The sequence below is a fragment of the Lissotriton vulgaris genome, chromosome 6 (genome assembly GCF_964263255.1).
Source record: "Lissotriton vulgaris chromosome 6, aLisVul1.2, whole genome shotgun sequence".
In the NCBI taxonomy this organism is placed as follows: domain Eukaryota; kingdom Metazoa; phylum Chordata; class Amphibia; order Caudata; family Salamandridae; genus Lissotriton; species Lissotriton vulgaris.
Genome location: NC_141694.1, coordinates 1,628,560,652 through 1,628,576,031, shown reverse-complemented (window position 1 = coordinate 1,628,576,031; position 15,380 = coordinate 1,628,560,652). Strand labels below are relative to the sequence as shown.

The 15,380-nt window shown below is 45.3% G+C and overlaps 1 protein-coding gene across 1 annotated transcript in view; it reads right to left on the bottom strand.

Moving 5' to 3' along the window:
• Window positions 1-15,380, bottom strand: part of LRPPRC (leucine rich pentatricopeptide repeat containing) — a 675,215-nt gene that overhangs the window by 346,684 nt on the left and 313,151 nt on the right. The window contains exons 19-20 of the mRNA XM_086927797.1: window positions 2,412-2,468; window positions 1,821-1,934 (exon numbers count right to left, since the gene is read on the bottom strand). Of these exons, the coding sequence (XP_086783923.1) occupies window positions 1,821-1,934; window positions 2,412-2,468 (171 nt within the window). The remainder of the gene's footprint in view (window positions 1-1,820; window positions 1,935-2,411; window positions 2,469-15,380) is intronic.

Below are 15,380 nucleotides of genomic sequence, written 5' to 3'. Positions count from 1 at the left end.
TCAACATGTGGCAAAACACAAAGATCAGCTTTCTCCAATTTGCTGTTAACTTCTCGAACAATAGGGCATGTACCTTTTGAATATCTCTCTGCAGGCATAAACTCCTCATTAACAATTCATTCCACTTGCAATAATTGGAAACTCAGTGTTCACTGAAGCATCAGCAATGTTTTAGCGAGTTAACATCATTAAGCTGATCTTGGTCGATGTTGATGACCAGTATAGGTGTCGAATTTTTAATGCAGGCAAGGTCAATTGTTCAACTTGTAGTAATTCATCTGATTCTCTCACATTCTTTGACAGATAGCTCCAGAAAACTGTAAAAAAAAAGTGCAATTCTTGCAAGGTGCACTCTTGCCTTTGATATCGGTAGGACAGTCTGAACGACTTCTCTAAATTTTTTCAAGGATGAAATCTTGACCATTCACAATTGACATAGTCCACAACAACAGCAGTTTTCAATTAGGACACCTTTTCAAATTGAAATTCTCCAAGTAAAAGTTTTTTTCTGAAGCTCTGGTACGGGTTTGAGCTTCACTGGTTTGGTTGCTGCATTTCCATCAAATAATGAGTTTGTTCAAAGAAGAACATGCAACAAAGTCCTTGATAAATTCACCCCTTACTTTTGTTACATCCATCTAGGTGCCTACAAAGTTGTTTTTTGGTAACCTGTTTTGTAGTGGATGGTTGGACGAAACTTTTACCATGGCAATTAAAGCATGGAAGTTTAGCTTTAGTGATTATGTCAAACAGCTTTTTTTCTTTCAATACAAATCTATCCTGCTTCAGTACTGTGTATAGTTTCGATCCATGTTCCAGGACATCTAGCAGACGTGTCTTTATATCGTTATCCAGATATTGTTTGGTCACAAAGTTGTTTGTGGCACAGGCTCAGTCATTCTTGCTGCTGCATGAAATGAAGAAGGCTGTCAACATGTTTAATAAAACGTTCCAATCTCCCACAAGTTCGTGGCGAGGAACAGTTTCACGATGGCCCATTAATTATGAACCTGTCTTCTCTCTGAAAACATTGCAAATAGAAAGGAAAGGACTTTGTGGTAAACTAGCTACAATTAAGCAACATATTCACTTTTACGTGTCTGATCAACAATTTCCTTGGAGCTTTTCTGTGATCTCTAGTCTGTTCCAGTTTCATATCTGGAGCCACGGCATTGAAACTTCCCTCTCTGTCTTTCACCACAAAATATCTGTGGATGAGTTTTCTGTAGAGGTATGGTATTTCCACCTCTAGCTTCTTCACTCATACAAGGATCCATATCTCAGATAGTATATGCAATTGAATTCACTAAACACTGTAATCAGTGACTCCACAGTATTCAAGTGCAGCTCCCAATCATCGTCCTGATCAGCATGTACCATGCTTTTCACTAGAGCCATCATGTGTAAAATATTTTCTCAATAATTGCAAAATTCGGATTTTTCTTCACTTTCTTTGACAAACTCTACAAACCTTGTTTTCAGATTTTCTGATTTTGAACTGAGTATTGAACTTTTCATGGCTCAAATGTCTATTTTTCTGGAAATACAATTGGATTTTAGAAAAGCCAGGTGCATGTGTGTGAGCAATGTTATGTTCGAGACTCAGGTGTAGTGAAAAACAATATTTTGGTACTTTAAAAAAAAACTTACATTATATGCATTCTATCACATAGCACCACATAACTCTTGGACACTTTAACTTCAGCAATGTTAAAAAGGTTACTCTTGAATCAGCCCCATTGCAACAGTTTAAGTCTTGAAATTCTCCATTTGTTTAAAATAGAGCTTTTTCTCGCTATCTTCTAAGAAATGCCATTTACCTCTTCATTGCAGAGTACATAAATTAGCTGTTTTAAGATATCTGCCACTGGCTTATTCTCTGCTTTCAGCTGTTCCACCTTTTCTTCCAACTCGGGAGCTTTTAATCCAGGAGTCTATCAAAAAGTTTGAGAGAAAAAGATTTTCTTTAAATTTAAGTTGCACAAAGTGTGTAAATGGAGGAAATTCAAACTGAAATCTCAGCATAACACTGAATATAGCAAGAAATTCAAATTATACGGGAGAGAAAGTGACTGAATAAAAAAAATCAGCACCCCGTAATTCATTTGGGTACATGGACTAGAAGTGAAAGATCGGCCACAATACACTAATAAAACATTTTGAATGGGTGATTTCCATTGATATTAGGACTCATTTATCAAGGTAACAGAAGAGACAATTAAAAGTGGCTAACGTTAAATAAAAAGCCATCAAGCTATGTAAAATATATTTCTTAAAACAGCACACCTGAACATTCAAAATCTAAAAATTGGCAGAAGGACATTCGATCAGTTATTATCAGTACCAAGCGGTCTCAATTAAACTGCGTTGTGGTAAAATGGAAAATAAATTAAAGGTAAGCACACAAATACCTTTGGGATATCACTGGGTGACAGTTTTCCTTCGTCGTCCACCAACACGAGAACATCCTAAAAGATAATATTAAATGAAAAATATGACTTGTACGTACAAACAAATCCGACCAGATGAGATGGGTAAACCAAAACCTACACTTACTTTACATCTGATGTGAAGTCCACAGAGCACTTAAACAGGATTCAAGAGCACGCACTTAAAGTACATAATATCAGTGAGCTTGTTTCCCAAATACTGCTCTGACTCTAGAAAATATTCTATGCTAAGGATTTGCATCTTTTGAAGAACCACCTTAAAAATACAGACAGGTGTTGCTGCTACAAAAGACACTACCACAATAAAGTCTACCCTCTGTCAAATCTCAAGGGAACCTCCACCTATAAAAAGTACCTTTGCTACACAACATATGTATTAAGGTACTTTCCAAAAGCTCTGTAGTATCCGCTCACCAGCGCTGCTAATCGCTGCTGTTTTCTTGCACGATTATACCCATATGAAATGTCAACCATCTATTCGTTAGCAATGTTCACTGTGTACCATGGACACTATCAACAATGACTTCTTCGGAGGAGGAGCTTCGCGGGCAAGCAAGATGGCCGCGTAAGCTCGGAGCTCCGGAGACCCTCCGACCCTCCGCATAAATCCTGTCTGAAATCCTGATCCACGACGGTGGAATATTGTTGGTGAACGGTTGTGGAGACGGGACCCGCTGTCCGATTCAAAATCCGACACTCCTGGACGGAGTTACGTCGTGTTGAAGATCCGTGCCAGGGACGGGCTATTGTCTCTGTGGTGGCTGACGACGATGACATCGTAACGCATGAACGAAATGCTGTGTGAGTGACTGCTACGCTGGCCCTACGGAGCACGCGGAGTTGACGGTCGCTGAGAAACTATCGGTGGCTGCTTTACTTTGTGATTGCTTTGCTTAGCCGGAGTGGCCTTGGTGTACCACCCTTTGTTCAGCTCCCCGGCTCCATCATGGCGGGCAGTGGCGAGCCCGACAGGATGGCGAATCGAGTTAGTAGGAAGACTACTCTTTCCCAGTCGAATAAGATTGATCGCTATGCCCAGCAAAGGAGTTCACCGGGTGCGGCTACCCGGCCGAAGGACTCTCATCGGGAGGGATCGCCAGACACGTCGGACCCGACACTTCAGAATGTTATGAGCGCCATAGCTGGCATCAAGACGGAGATGCACAAACAACATGAGGTCCTGACGCATAAAGTTCACACTCTGGCGATCAAAATTAACCTGATTAGAGCGGACCTGGGCAAGACCAACGACAGGGTCAAAACGTTGGACATTAAAACTACGAGCCTCACAACTGATGTCTCGGACCTGCAGACGGAAGTTCGGGACTTGAGGTCGACCAACGAACTCTTCTCGAGGCGACTGGAAAATTTTGAGGGACGTGCCAGGCGGCAGAACGTTCGAATCACCGGTGTACCGGAAGGGGCAGAGGAATCGGCCACTGATCTCTTCGTAGAGGATTTGGTCCAAACTCATCTGGCCCCTGTTGGCCTCAGTCGTTTCTTCTCAGTGGAGCGGGCCCATAGAATGCCCGGGGGACGCCCCAAACTGAGTGCCACACCAATATCCATTATAGCACGGCTGTTCAACTTCAGGGAACGGGACGTTATCCTGCAAGCCTCGAGATGGAACGGGTCTCTCAAATTTCAGAATGCGGACATCAACTTTTACCCGGACTTCACTCGGGCGGTTCAGCGACAGCGACAAAGTTTCGCGGGAGTGAAGAGGCGTCTTAGAGACCTTGGGATGAAGTACTCAATGATGTTCCCTGCGAAACTACGCATTGAACACGACGGCCGTGCTATATTTTTTGACCTGCCTGAAGTGGTGAGCGCCTGGTTGGACACTTTGCCGCACAGACACGAGGAACGAGAGGACCACTCGGAGGGCGCCTCGGGAGGCCCTGAGCAACAAGAATAGAACTCACTTTCATAACTTTGTCGGACGGTGGCCCTGTTGACAACGACCAATGTTATACTGCTGTACTTTACGATGTATATCCTTCTTTTCGTTATGGAGGATGGTGGGGGGGCCTGTGTGATCTCCTTTCTCCTCTAGGGGCTTTTTGCAGCGTAGTTAATGGGGCGACAGGCACACTGCTGGTTGGGGGGACTTTTTAGTCTGATGCAGGGGTGCAGGGTGGGGGGAGATTTGATTGTTGGTGCTGTGTTTTTTCCTTCTTTCTCTTTCCCTTTTTCAAGGCAATGCAAAGACTGTGATATTCCTGTTTGTGTAACTATGTGGCCTGTCGGGGGCGGAAAGGGCCCACGATTTGACGATGGGGGGTAGGAAACTAAAAGTGCTGTGTTGGAATGTTAATGGTTTGGGTGATCGTATTAAGAGAGGGGTGGTTCTGCAACTGTTCAAGAGACGTATGCCGGACGTTATTCTGCTACAAGAGACACACTTGGTGGGAAATACGTGCAAAGCGCTCAACAGGAAGGGATTCAAGATGGTGGCACATTCAGGGTTCTCCTCGGGATCCCGGGGGGCGGGGATCATGGTGCGTGCGTCTCTCCCCCTTGAGATTAACTCTAGCGTCGCTGATGAGAGAGGGCGGTACGTTGCTGTCTCGGGGAGATGGGAGGGACGGTCTCTGGTTCTGGTTTCGGTTTACGTCCCCCCTGGGTTGCAAAACAACACGTTTCAGGACCTTGGAGGCGCCATCTTGGGTCTACCCGAGGGGCTACTTATTGTGGGGGGCGACTTCAACTCTGTCTGCTCGGGGACCTTAGATAGACATCCATCCAGAGATCTCCGAAGTTCGCAATCCTGGCTACCCGGTTTTCTGGACACCATGGGACTGATTGGCTGCTGGAGGCTCATGCACCCTACCCAGAGTCAATACTCATTCCACTTGGGGGCACATGGTAGTCTTTCTAGAATCGACTATGTATTGGCTCTAGCGGCCCACGCGTCCGCAGTTTCTGAGGCCCGATTGCTGGCGAGGGGCATTTCGGACCATTCCCCGGTCTGGGTGTCCTTCGACTTCGACATTGTGGCAACCGACCGGGTGGTCGCGGTCAATCCATGGTACTTCCGCAGCCCGAAGACTCGTGGACTCATGGCCAAGGCTATTGAGCTCTACTTTTCTGAGAACGCGGGGTCGGTTACATCGGCCGTCATCCTATGGGAGGCATTCAAGACGGTCTTAAGGGGAGAGGCGTTCTCCCTCATTGCTGACGTTCGGAGACGTAGAGATGCGGATGTGGTGCGTATCGAAGCTGAGATTAAAGATCTGGACTCCCGACTGGAAGTCGGCCCGACACCGGAGCTACTCCATGCTCTCTCACTTAAACAGTCAGAATATCGAGCTACTGTTACTGACGCTGCTAAGATCATGGGTAGAGAGCAACAGGGCAGGATCTATGATGTCGGGGATAAGGCGGGCAAGCTCATCGCTTGGCTTGACAAAAAAGAAAGAGCTAACCGGGTGGTCCCAGAAGTGTTGGGGGAGGACGGCTTGACTGTCACCGATCCGAGGGCCATAGTCGAGACATTCGCAGACTACTTTAAGGCCATTTACACCTCGGTCTCTGACCAGTCTGAGACCGATTCCGGGTGGCTTTTGGCGGAGGTGGACCTCCCGTGTCTGTCGGAGGAGGACCGGGATGATTTGGATAGGGAAATTTCCGCAGACGAGATAGCCCTCGCCATTCGTTCCCTTAGGTCCGGCAAGGCACCAGGCCCCAATGGTATACCAGTGGAACTATATAAGATCAAACCTGATGTCATCTCCCCGCCCCTGCGGAACATGTTTCTGGAGGCGCGGGAGAAGGGCATGCTTCCCCACGACCAGAGACTGGCCACCATTGTGGTCATTCATAAGGAAGGGAAGCCCAGAGATATGTGCCGGTCGTATCGTCCCATTTCTCTGTTGAATGCTGAGCCTAAGATCCTGGCTAAATTGCTGGCCAACCGTTTGATTGGCGTGATTGGCGACTTAGTGCACTCGGACCAGTCGGGCTTTATTCCACACCGCAACACTGCCCTTAACCTGCGGAGACTCCATGGAGCCCTTGCTAGGGCCCACACGCTCAGGGAACCAGCCATCCTGGCGTCATTGGATGCCACGATGGCGTTGGACTCCCTTGAATGGAACTACCTATGGGCAGTATTAGCGAAGTTCGGATTTGGTTCAGAATTCGTAGGGTGGGTCAAGCTTCTGTACGCCAGCCCGCTGGCCAACGTAACGGTCAATGGTCGTGTTTCCGCATCCTTTGCTCTCCACAGAGGCACAAGGCAGGGTTTCCCCCTGTCTCCCCTGTTGTTTGCATTGGCACTTGAACCGTTGGCCGCGTGGCTACGGCACCACCCAGATATAAGCGGAATACGGTGGTCCCCTGGATTCGAGGACCGAGTGTTGCTATACGCTGATGACATTTGGCTGTATCTCACCTCTCCTTGTAAGTCGCTTATTGTGGTGTGTGATGTGCTTCGTCTCTTTGGCCGGCATTCCGGCCTGGTTATTAACTGGTCGAAGTCGCACCTGTACGTGCTGGGAGGAGGGACGCCTCGACTTTCAAGGGACTGTGGCATACAGGTCGCGAGGCAGGGTTTTAAATACTTGGGGATCTACATTTCAACAGACCCCAAGATGCGCTATGTGAATAACTTGCTTCCCCCTCTCGTCCGTCTCCGACGTGACGTAGAGGGCTGGCGTAGACTCCCGCTCTCCCTCCCTGGGCGAGCGGCATTGTTTAAAATGATGTCCCTGCCCAGATTCCTGTATGCTCTACAAAATACCCAAGATCCGGTTCCAGCCAGCTACTTTAGGGAGATCGAGGGCTTGCAACGTGCCCTGCTCTGGGACAGTAGGCCACGCATAGCCATTACGAAGCTTACGCTCCCGTGGTATGACGGGGGTATAGCATTGCCTGACATCCGGAGATATTATTGGGCCTCCCAGTTGGCAGCCCTTAATCACGGTCTCTACGGTCCAGCAGAAAGCCCAGGCTATGCCATGGATCGGTGGCTCCTGGACGATGGAAAGTACCACAGGGCGTTGTACTCGAGATCTCTGGATGGTCGAATGTCGGGGCCAACGAAGACAGCGGTGCACATATGGAGGGCGATCACAAAGTCACAGGGGTGGAAGGATAGACTCCCGATGGCAACTCCTCTCGACGACTCTGAAATACTGGGTAAACTGTGGCACACTAACGGATTCGACAAGTGGGACATGATAGGCATCTCCAAGGTGGAAGACATGATAGTGAGAGGGGAGATAAAATCATTTGCTTAATTACAGACGGAATTCCAGCTGGGCGGAACGGAATATTTCCGGTACGCCCAGCTCCGTCATGCACTTCTGGCAGTTATGCCGGAGGGTGAGAGAATCCCTGAATACTCCCCCTTGGAAGATAGGGTGCTGGACGGCCATATGCCTGATAGCGCTATTTCCCTAATCTATAAAAAACTGATCAATGTCAGTACTGACCTCCTCCTGGGGGTGAGAGACCAGTGGGTGCGAGATGGGATAGAGCTCGATGACGAAGACTGGCAATGTGCGGTGTCCTCCCCCAAGGAAGTTGCTATCCCTGCCAGGCTGCGGTTGGTACAATTAAAAATTCTTCACAGAGTTTACGTTACGGGTCCCAGATTGATACACATGGGTCATTCAGTGGATGGACTTTGTAGGCGTGGATGTGGCGCCTTAGCCACCTTCATGCACATTATCTGGGAGTGTAGTGCAATAGCCTCCTACTGGAGGCGGTTGCACATGATTATGAGTGAGGTGACCGGGGTAGATGTTCAGGCGGAGGCTCGGCGCTGCCTCCTGAATGTCTGGGGCCCAACTGATTATAACAATGCACAAACCCAATGGGTTACCCTTGGAAATATGGTTGCGAAACGGGACATTTCACAGATGTGGGGCGCCGCAACAGCCCCAAAGGTGGTACAGTGGAAGGCCAACATGGATTGGTGTATGTTCCGAGAGAAGACGGTGTACGTGGCCAGGGGTAAACCCAAAAAATGGCAGAAGATATGGGGGGCCTGGAATGAGTATAGGGGTGACATTTGCATACCACCTGACACCGCCCCACGGGAGGAACGTTTGACCCCATAATCTATAACTCCAACACACGTTTAGATTGCATAGCCATCCTGTGTTCCCCCCTCCCCCTATGGTCCCACACATGAGTACTGTTTTTGATTGTTATTGTGGTTATTGGTCCTAGCCGACTCTAGAATCGGGCTCTGTTGCACAACTGTTTCAATTGCCTTGTTTCTTAGCACTAGTTCTGGTGCTTTCCTTTCTTGTACTTGTTACTCGTTAAAAAACAGAAAATGTCAACCTTGATACGTACTGGTAACTTGCTCCTTGTACACTGGCCTTCTGGTTACCGATATGCTGCCTAGCCTCTGGGATGTATGGCTAAATAGCTGTGTGCACTGATTTGAAAATAAAGGTTTTAAAATATAAAAAAAAAAACAATGACTTCTTCAACGTATGGGCTTCTTGTCAGGTCATATTAGGCAATTGTTAATCTGTTGTGACAGAGAATCATAAGAGGTGTTTGTATTCTGGTTATTGATATGAATTTAAAGCAAACAATATCAAATTTCTGATGCATGTTTTCACAGGTTAATTGATGAGATTAGGGTAGGAGGGAGGGTGAATAGGGAGAGGATTGGAGTTCAAAGACAGATTTGATGATTAATTGATATATTTATTTACTGAATAGTGCTGCTACCGAAGAGTCCTGCGCAGGTCAGAAATCTGTTGGTGAAAACATATGTATTTTATACTTTCTAAACTTCAGTGTCTCTTCTCTCTTGTAAAGGGCTGGCCAGGGAGTTGAACCACAGCATTAGAGTGTATTTTTGGCTGCAGGTAGAATCATGCAGATTTAGAGTAACCAGCAATTGTCGCAAAGGACCTGTTCCATGTCAGAATAGTGACTTTTTGGACTTCTAAGCTAGTGCGCATTTGTATAAAATAATTTTTCCTTTTTTTTCCTTAGAGCAGCTCCTGCCTTCTTTGGTTTTCACTGTTGGGAGTTAATTAACATTAAAGAGTCAGGATTGGCATTTCTGTTTTCCACTGAAGGGACTTTCTTAGAATGTGGTAATACTTGTTTTTCTCATAGGAATGTTATTAGTCAGTGGGTGGGTAGTGACACTGAAGGGTGGGCTGGGTAGAAGAGGGGGTGTCGCAACCTATCTACGGATGTGTGTGGGGGGAAGATAAAAGAGACTGGGGTGTTGGTTCAAAAGTGCAGCCTACTGACTAAATTATAGGGATGGGATCAGTTAATTTTGAGGTCAGCTGTAGTATTTCCTTCTACCCAGCCGATAGCAAAAGGGAAAGTAATATGCTGTAGATGATCTTATATTTTTCCTTGCTGGATCTCTTTTCCTCTGCAATAGTTCGCACACTGTAATAATTCTGTGTATCTCAACTTTCATTCAATCTTTCTATTACTACCTTGTTGAAAAAACATTTTCTTTCGTGGTGCATTTTAAGACTTTCCATAATTCTGCCACTGTCAATTAATTTAACATCTAGCCGATTCAGATAATTCCCCATCTCCTCATTAAAAGGAATTAATTTCTTTACCACTAACAGGCAAACTCAAAATAATATATGCGAATCATACAATATTACCATGTTCACTTTTTGTTGAAATCAATATCAAATAATACTTACACACCAAAGGTTATATCAAATTGTCCATAATTCCTAAGTGGATCGTTGCCAAGCACATCCAACATAAACTGAAACAATGTCTCCATGAACTAATCAAATCCTGTGCATAGTCTATCTATCACACGATGTGTCCATAAACCAGGTTTCATAGCCTTAACTCCACTTCATTGGCATTTTTTTTTATGTATATCCCATTCTCAGACTTTGCCATTTTTTTAAACAGTGTTTATAGCTTTATTGTTATATCGGTCACAACTAACCACCAACGTTCAACATAAATTCCACAATATATTGCCCACTGGGAGTTCTGGTAGGTCAACAAGGCATGTCCAATGCACAGCAAAGTCTGCAGCACAGCTTGGGCTAAGGCATCACTTTGTCAGGTGGGTTGTTCACCAGGTCCTCTCACACCCCTCTCTTTCACCTGCCCGAGGAACCAGTCTCCTTAGGGAAGACCTTAGGGTCACCCCCCTCCCTGGCCAGCCCATAGTAGGATATCCACCTTCCCCAAACATTGCTGGGGCCGTCCCTAACACCATACATAACTGTTGCTGACTCCATGCAATGGGTGATGCCGATCTTCCACATATCTTTGGTCGGCACCAAAAGGGCTCCTGATCTTTTTACTGTGTCTTTTCTCTAGAGCAAAAACCAGTCTGCAGAAGAGCAACTGTTTCCTCTGGTATACCCAAAAGGACAAACAGCAGTTTATTTACGGCTGACACCTCCTAGATCGTTGAGTTCATTAATATTCCTTAACTATTCCATTCCAGTAATGGAAAATAGGTGGGCATTCTCAGATCATGTGGACATTCCCAATTTTATGTTCATGGTAGACTTTATACAATATTTCCCCTTTATAACTTAGGGATAATAAAACGAATACATCCTTATGATTAACTTACATTTTCTTCTTTGAAGTTAAACATCCATTGTTACTGTTTATCATACTTCAATACATTTCCAGTCCCTGGGAATTACAATATCAGATATTTTCTTCACACAGAAAGAAAAGAGGACAATCCGAATATTTCATTAAAGCCATCTGGTTGTAATGCTTTTAAGTGGTATAGTCACCAACAATTGTGTTGCAATAACGTTATGTGTAGCATGTCCTCCTAGTGGAAATTTGACTACTTCACTTGTTTTCCGGATAATTATGGATTTGCCCCAACAGTTACGCAGTTCATCAACAGTTGCACAAACTGGAGATTTTACCCAAAAATATGTTTTTTAGCTCAAACAGATCAAAAGTTAATATAAAAGGCAGTGACGTGTTGCAGCAGAGTGAAAGGACCCTCTAAAAGTTTGATTAGCCACCTTTCCATTGCATATTTCTAGATGTGGGTGCTGAACAGGTACTCATCTGGTGAAACCTTTGCTTAGACATTGTTAACCTGTGCAAAAAATAAAGCAATAATTGAGTAATACTGTTAGAAATGGGGTTTTTAGTTGGCAGAGGTTTGCACCCTGTACAAGTAGGGACCACCACCTTAATCTTGGTAAGTCAGATACACACCCTAAATTAACCTGTGCTCAACCTCTAGTAGCTTGGCACAGAGCAGTCAGGCTTAACTTCAGAGGCAAAGTGTTTGTGTAACACTTACATTACAACAACTCAATTAAAACAACACAAAAATACTCCACACAGGTTTAAAAAATATAGAATATACTGAGCAAAACAAGACCAAAATGACACAAACCCAATCAGTATTAGGCGAGATATGAATTTTTAAAGAATAAACGCAAAAACAGTGCTTAGAAGTCAATTAAGGTTACTTGATGTCTCACTAGACCGGGGTAAATCTGAAAAGTAAAGCAGACCACGACAGAGCAAGGGTTGGATACAGTTCCTAACAGGTCCCACTGAAGTTTTACCATCTCAAGTTGAGCCAAGAGTCCCGTTTGTGAGACGGGGAAGAGGTTCGTTGGAAGCACAGTGGGCATCAATGGCCTGCTGTGCGCAAAGAGCAGCCGGGCATCGCAGACAGGCAGGCAAGGGCCTTGCGGTCGGCAACGCTGCTCTGTGAAGAGACTGAGTTACACCCACTCGCGATGATCCTTCATGCGAGCGACGCGGTTCTGGAGAAAACCGGACCATTTGCGGTCGCAAAGAAAGCAAAAAGCAGGATTTAAGGGGCCCAGGAGCTGTAGATGATTAAATCAGCTGCAGAAGCCAATTCTGAGGCACAGAGCTTGGAGGGACGCCACAGGCACGGTTAGGACTCAAAGATGGCAGAGTCAAGCAGCTCTAGCAGAATTGTAGAAAGTCTTTTGTGTCACTGAAATTTCAGAAAACAGGAAGCAAGCCAGCAAGCCCTGGAAAACACTCTGGGATAAGTCCTTGGCCACAGTAGAGCAGAGATCAGCAGGCAGCTGGGCAGCGCATCAAAGCAAAGAAGCAGTTCCTCAGGACAGTCAGTCACAGCAGAGTGGCATTCCTTCAGCACAGCAGCCTTTACTTGATTTGATGGGGCCAGAGCCCTGGTACTAAGTCAAAAGTGCCTTTGATGTAGGGGGTGCCTTCAAAGCATTTCTCTGAAGTGCACAAGGATCCCGTTCAACCCAGCCCTGGCTCCAGACTACTAGTGGAGGGTAATCAGCTCTTTGTGTGAGGGCAGGCCACAACCTATTTAGATGTAAGTATGAGCCACCTCTCTCCCTTGCTGCCCAGAATGGCTATCAGTATGCAGATGAAACCACTTTCACACCCAGCCCTTTATTGTGTTGTAGCGGTCTAGAGGGAATGCACAAAGTGTGGCTGTCATCCAGCCCAGATGCTTATTGTAGACAGACCACAGTCACAAAGAGCAACGTTAGAGCAAAGAAATGTCCACCTTCTAAAAGTGCCATTTCTAAAATGATTTGTCAACTATACCATTAAAGAGGTTCTATCACCACCATTCCAAAGATATTAAACATGGACTAGCTACTCCTTTTCAATACGGAATTACAGCTTAAAAGTTCTTTTAAGGATTCCACAATGCTAGCCTATGGAAGGAGTAAGCCACACAGCAGTTAAAAACGAATGTTGATATTTGTCACTGCCAGGACATGTAAAACTTAAGAGTGCATGTCCTGCCTTTTAATTACATAGCACCCTGCCCTTTGGGTCACTTGGGGACTACCTTTGGGTGACGTATTTGTAATAAAATGGAAGTTTAAGGTTTGGCTAGTGGTTTTAAATGCCAAGTCAAAGTGGCAGTAAACTGCACACACAGGCCCTGCAATGGCAGGGCTGAGTCAGGTTTGAAAGGCTACTTGTGCGGCTGGCACAACCAGTGCTGCAGGCCCACTAGTAGCATTTAGATTACAGTCCCTGGGTACCCAGTATACCACTTTACAAGGGACTTACAGGTAAACTAAATATGCCAATCCAATACACACCAATATCAACATGTTTAGGGAAGAAGCACATGCACTTTTGCACTGATTAGCAGTGGTAAAGTGATCAGCGCCTAACAACCAAGATAGCAGAACATGTCTTCCATTGTGCAGAGCTCTTGTGTCTACCTCAGAGGTGTGGCCATGGAAAAGAGCAGCCAGTTCTGGGGGCAGCTCTTCTCCCCCTGGGATTGGGTGCCTGTCTGATTTAGGGGTGGGAACAAAGGGAAGGGGCAGGCCCAGGTGTTAACTACATCTACTTGTGACAGGGTAGGCCTTTATGAAGTTAATCGAGTTCCTGGGCCCGGGCCACAGGCCATCCTGACAAGCATACAACAGAACCTCCTCACAGCCAAGGATTTTATCTGCTATGGAAGAAAGCTCATACATCACCAAAGGGGCTTATTCAGCTGCCAGGTGATATTTGGAGATTCTCCAAATGGGCTTCCAAAGGATTAAGACCATGTAAAGTAAACTTTCTAAAAAAAAAAAGGACCTGTTCCTTAATAGTTATTACAAACTTGATGTTTACCATTATATTGGATTGTAGTTTCTATTAAAAGAGTTTTTTAATTATATTTCTACCTGCTTCCTAAATTAACATTATTAAATGTAATAATGTAACCCAGAGCTTTCATGTCGAACAGCCAGACTTGCAACAGTGAAAATAGCTTTTTTGGGCTTTTTTGCTGTAAGGACATTTGAATTATTAAACTTTTACATGTTCTACTTTTAAATACCAGGCACCCTGCCTTAAGCTTAACAAGGGCTACTTCGGGCTGACTTAAAAATTATTTTAAAAGAAAGTTGACTGTCAAAAGGGGTTATTTAGACAGGTCAAATTTGCAGTTTAAGACGGTTGATGGGGGGAAATCAAAGGCAGTGACCTAGTAGCAGATTTCAATCTTGTGGGCAAAGAGGAGAGTTCCATCTTCCTTTTCTGGCCTCTCCTCTTTCCCCTCCCACAAGTACGTGATCAGGAGCTCGTTCTGGCTCTTGATGCGAACGGTTTAGGACACCTATCATTCTTGGTGTGGGCCATAAAAAGATGAGCCTCAGGCAGGGTTATGACCTTGGGGAAACATCTGTGGGCAGAGGCAAACAAACGACACGCCAAGACACCATAAAAAGTCACTGTGTGAGACTGTGATGGACATTTGCCAATCACACATGCACCAATGTTTTAATGCGGAATTCTCTGGTGGGATGTTCTAGGCATTGCAGCACAAACAATTTGGAGAGCAAATTCTCTAACGTCATAGTTGAGGAGAGAAGCTCTGGACTTGCATTTAAAAGGAAAGAAAAAAAAGAATAGAGAACTGACTGTCAGGGTGAGTGCTTTAAGGAACAATGACATCACCACAATCCTATTTCTGGTGTCAAGTCAGAGCCAGTGCCAGAGATGTAGAGCTATGTCAGAAGTTTCTGGATCCACAACTGGGGCCTGGGGTATTCAAAAGTGAACAATCTGCAGGTTGAAGTATCAATCACAATTGCCAGCTGTGATGGTGTTAGTAGAGGATGACTGACAGATGTTTCTCCGACAAAGAAATTATGTTGAAGACTGCACCTCACAGCATGCCGAAGGACATGATAGTAAACTGGTAGTGAAAACAGGCAAACTGGACAACCAGGGGCATGAAAATGTCTTGTATCTCCAAAGCTTGGATGACTCAAGTGTTAAGAGGAGGAAAAAGATGGCTACCTTTCAAGTTCATTTACTCCGGAGCGGAAGGTAGTAGTAGTCTTCCACATTCTCATAATTATCTCTAGATATGACAAGACAGTCCGTGAGCCTAGTGGTATAACACACTAGACAAGGAATGGAGACCTTTGGCATGAACTTTTTTATTATTTTATGCCCAGCGCTTCTTGGGCTGGCCCACAGATGTGT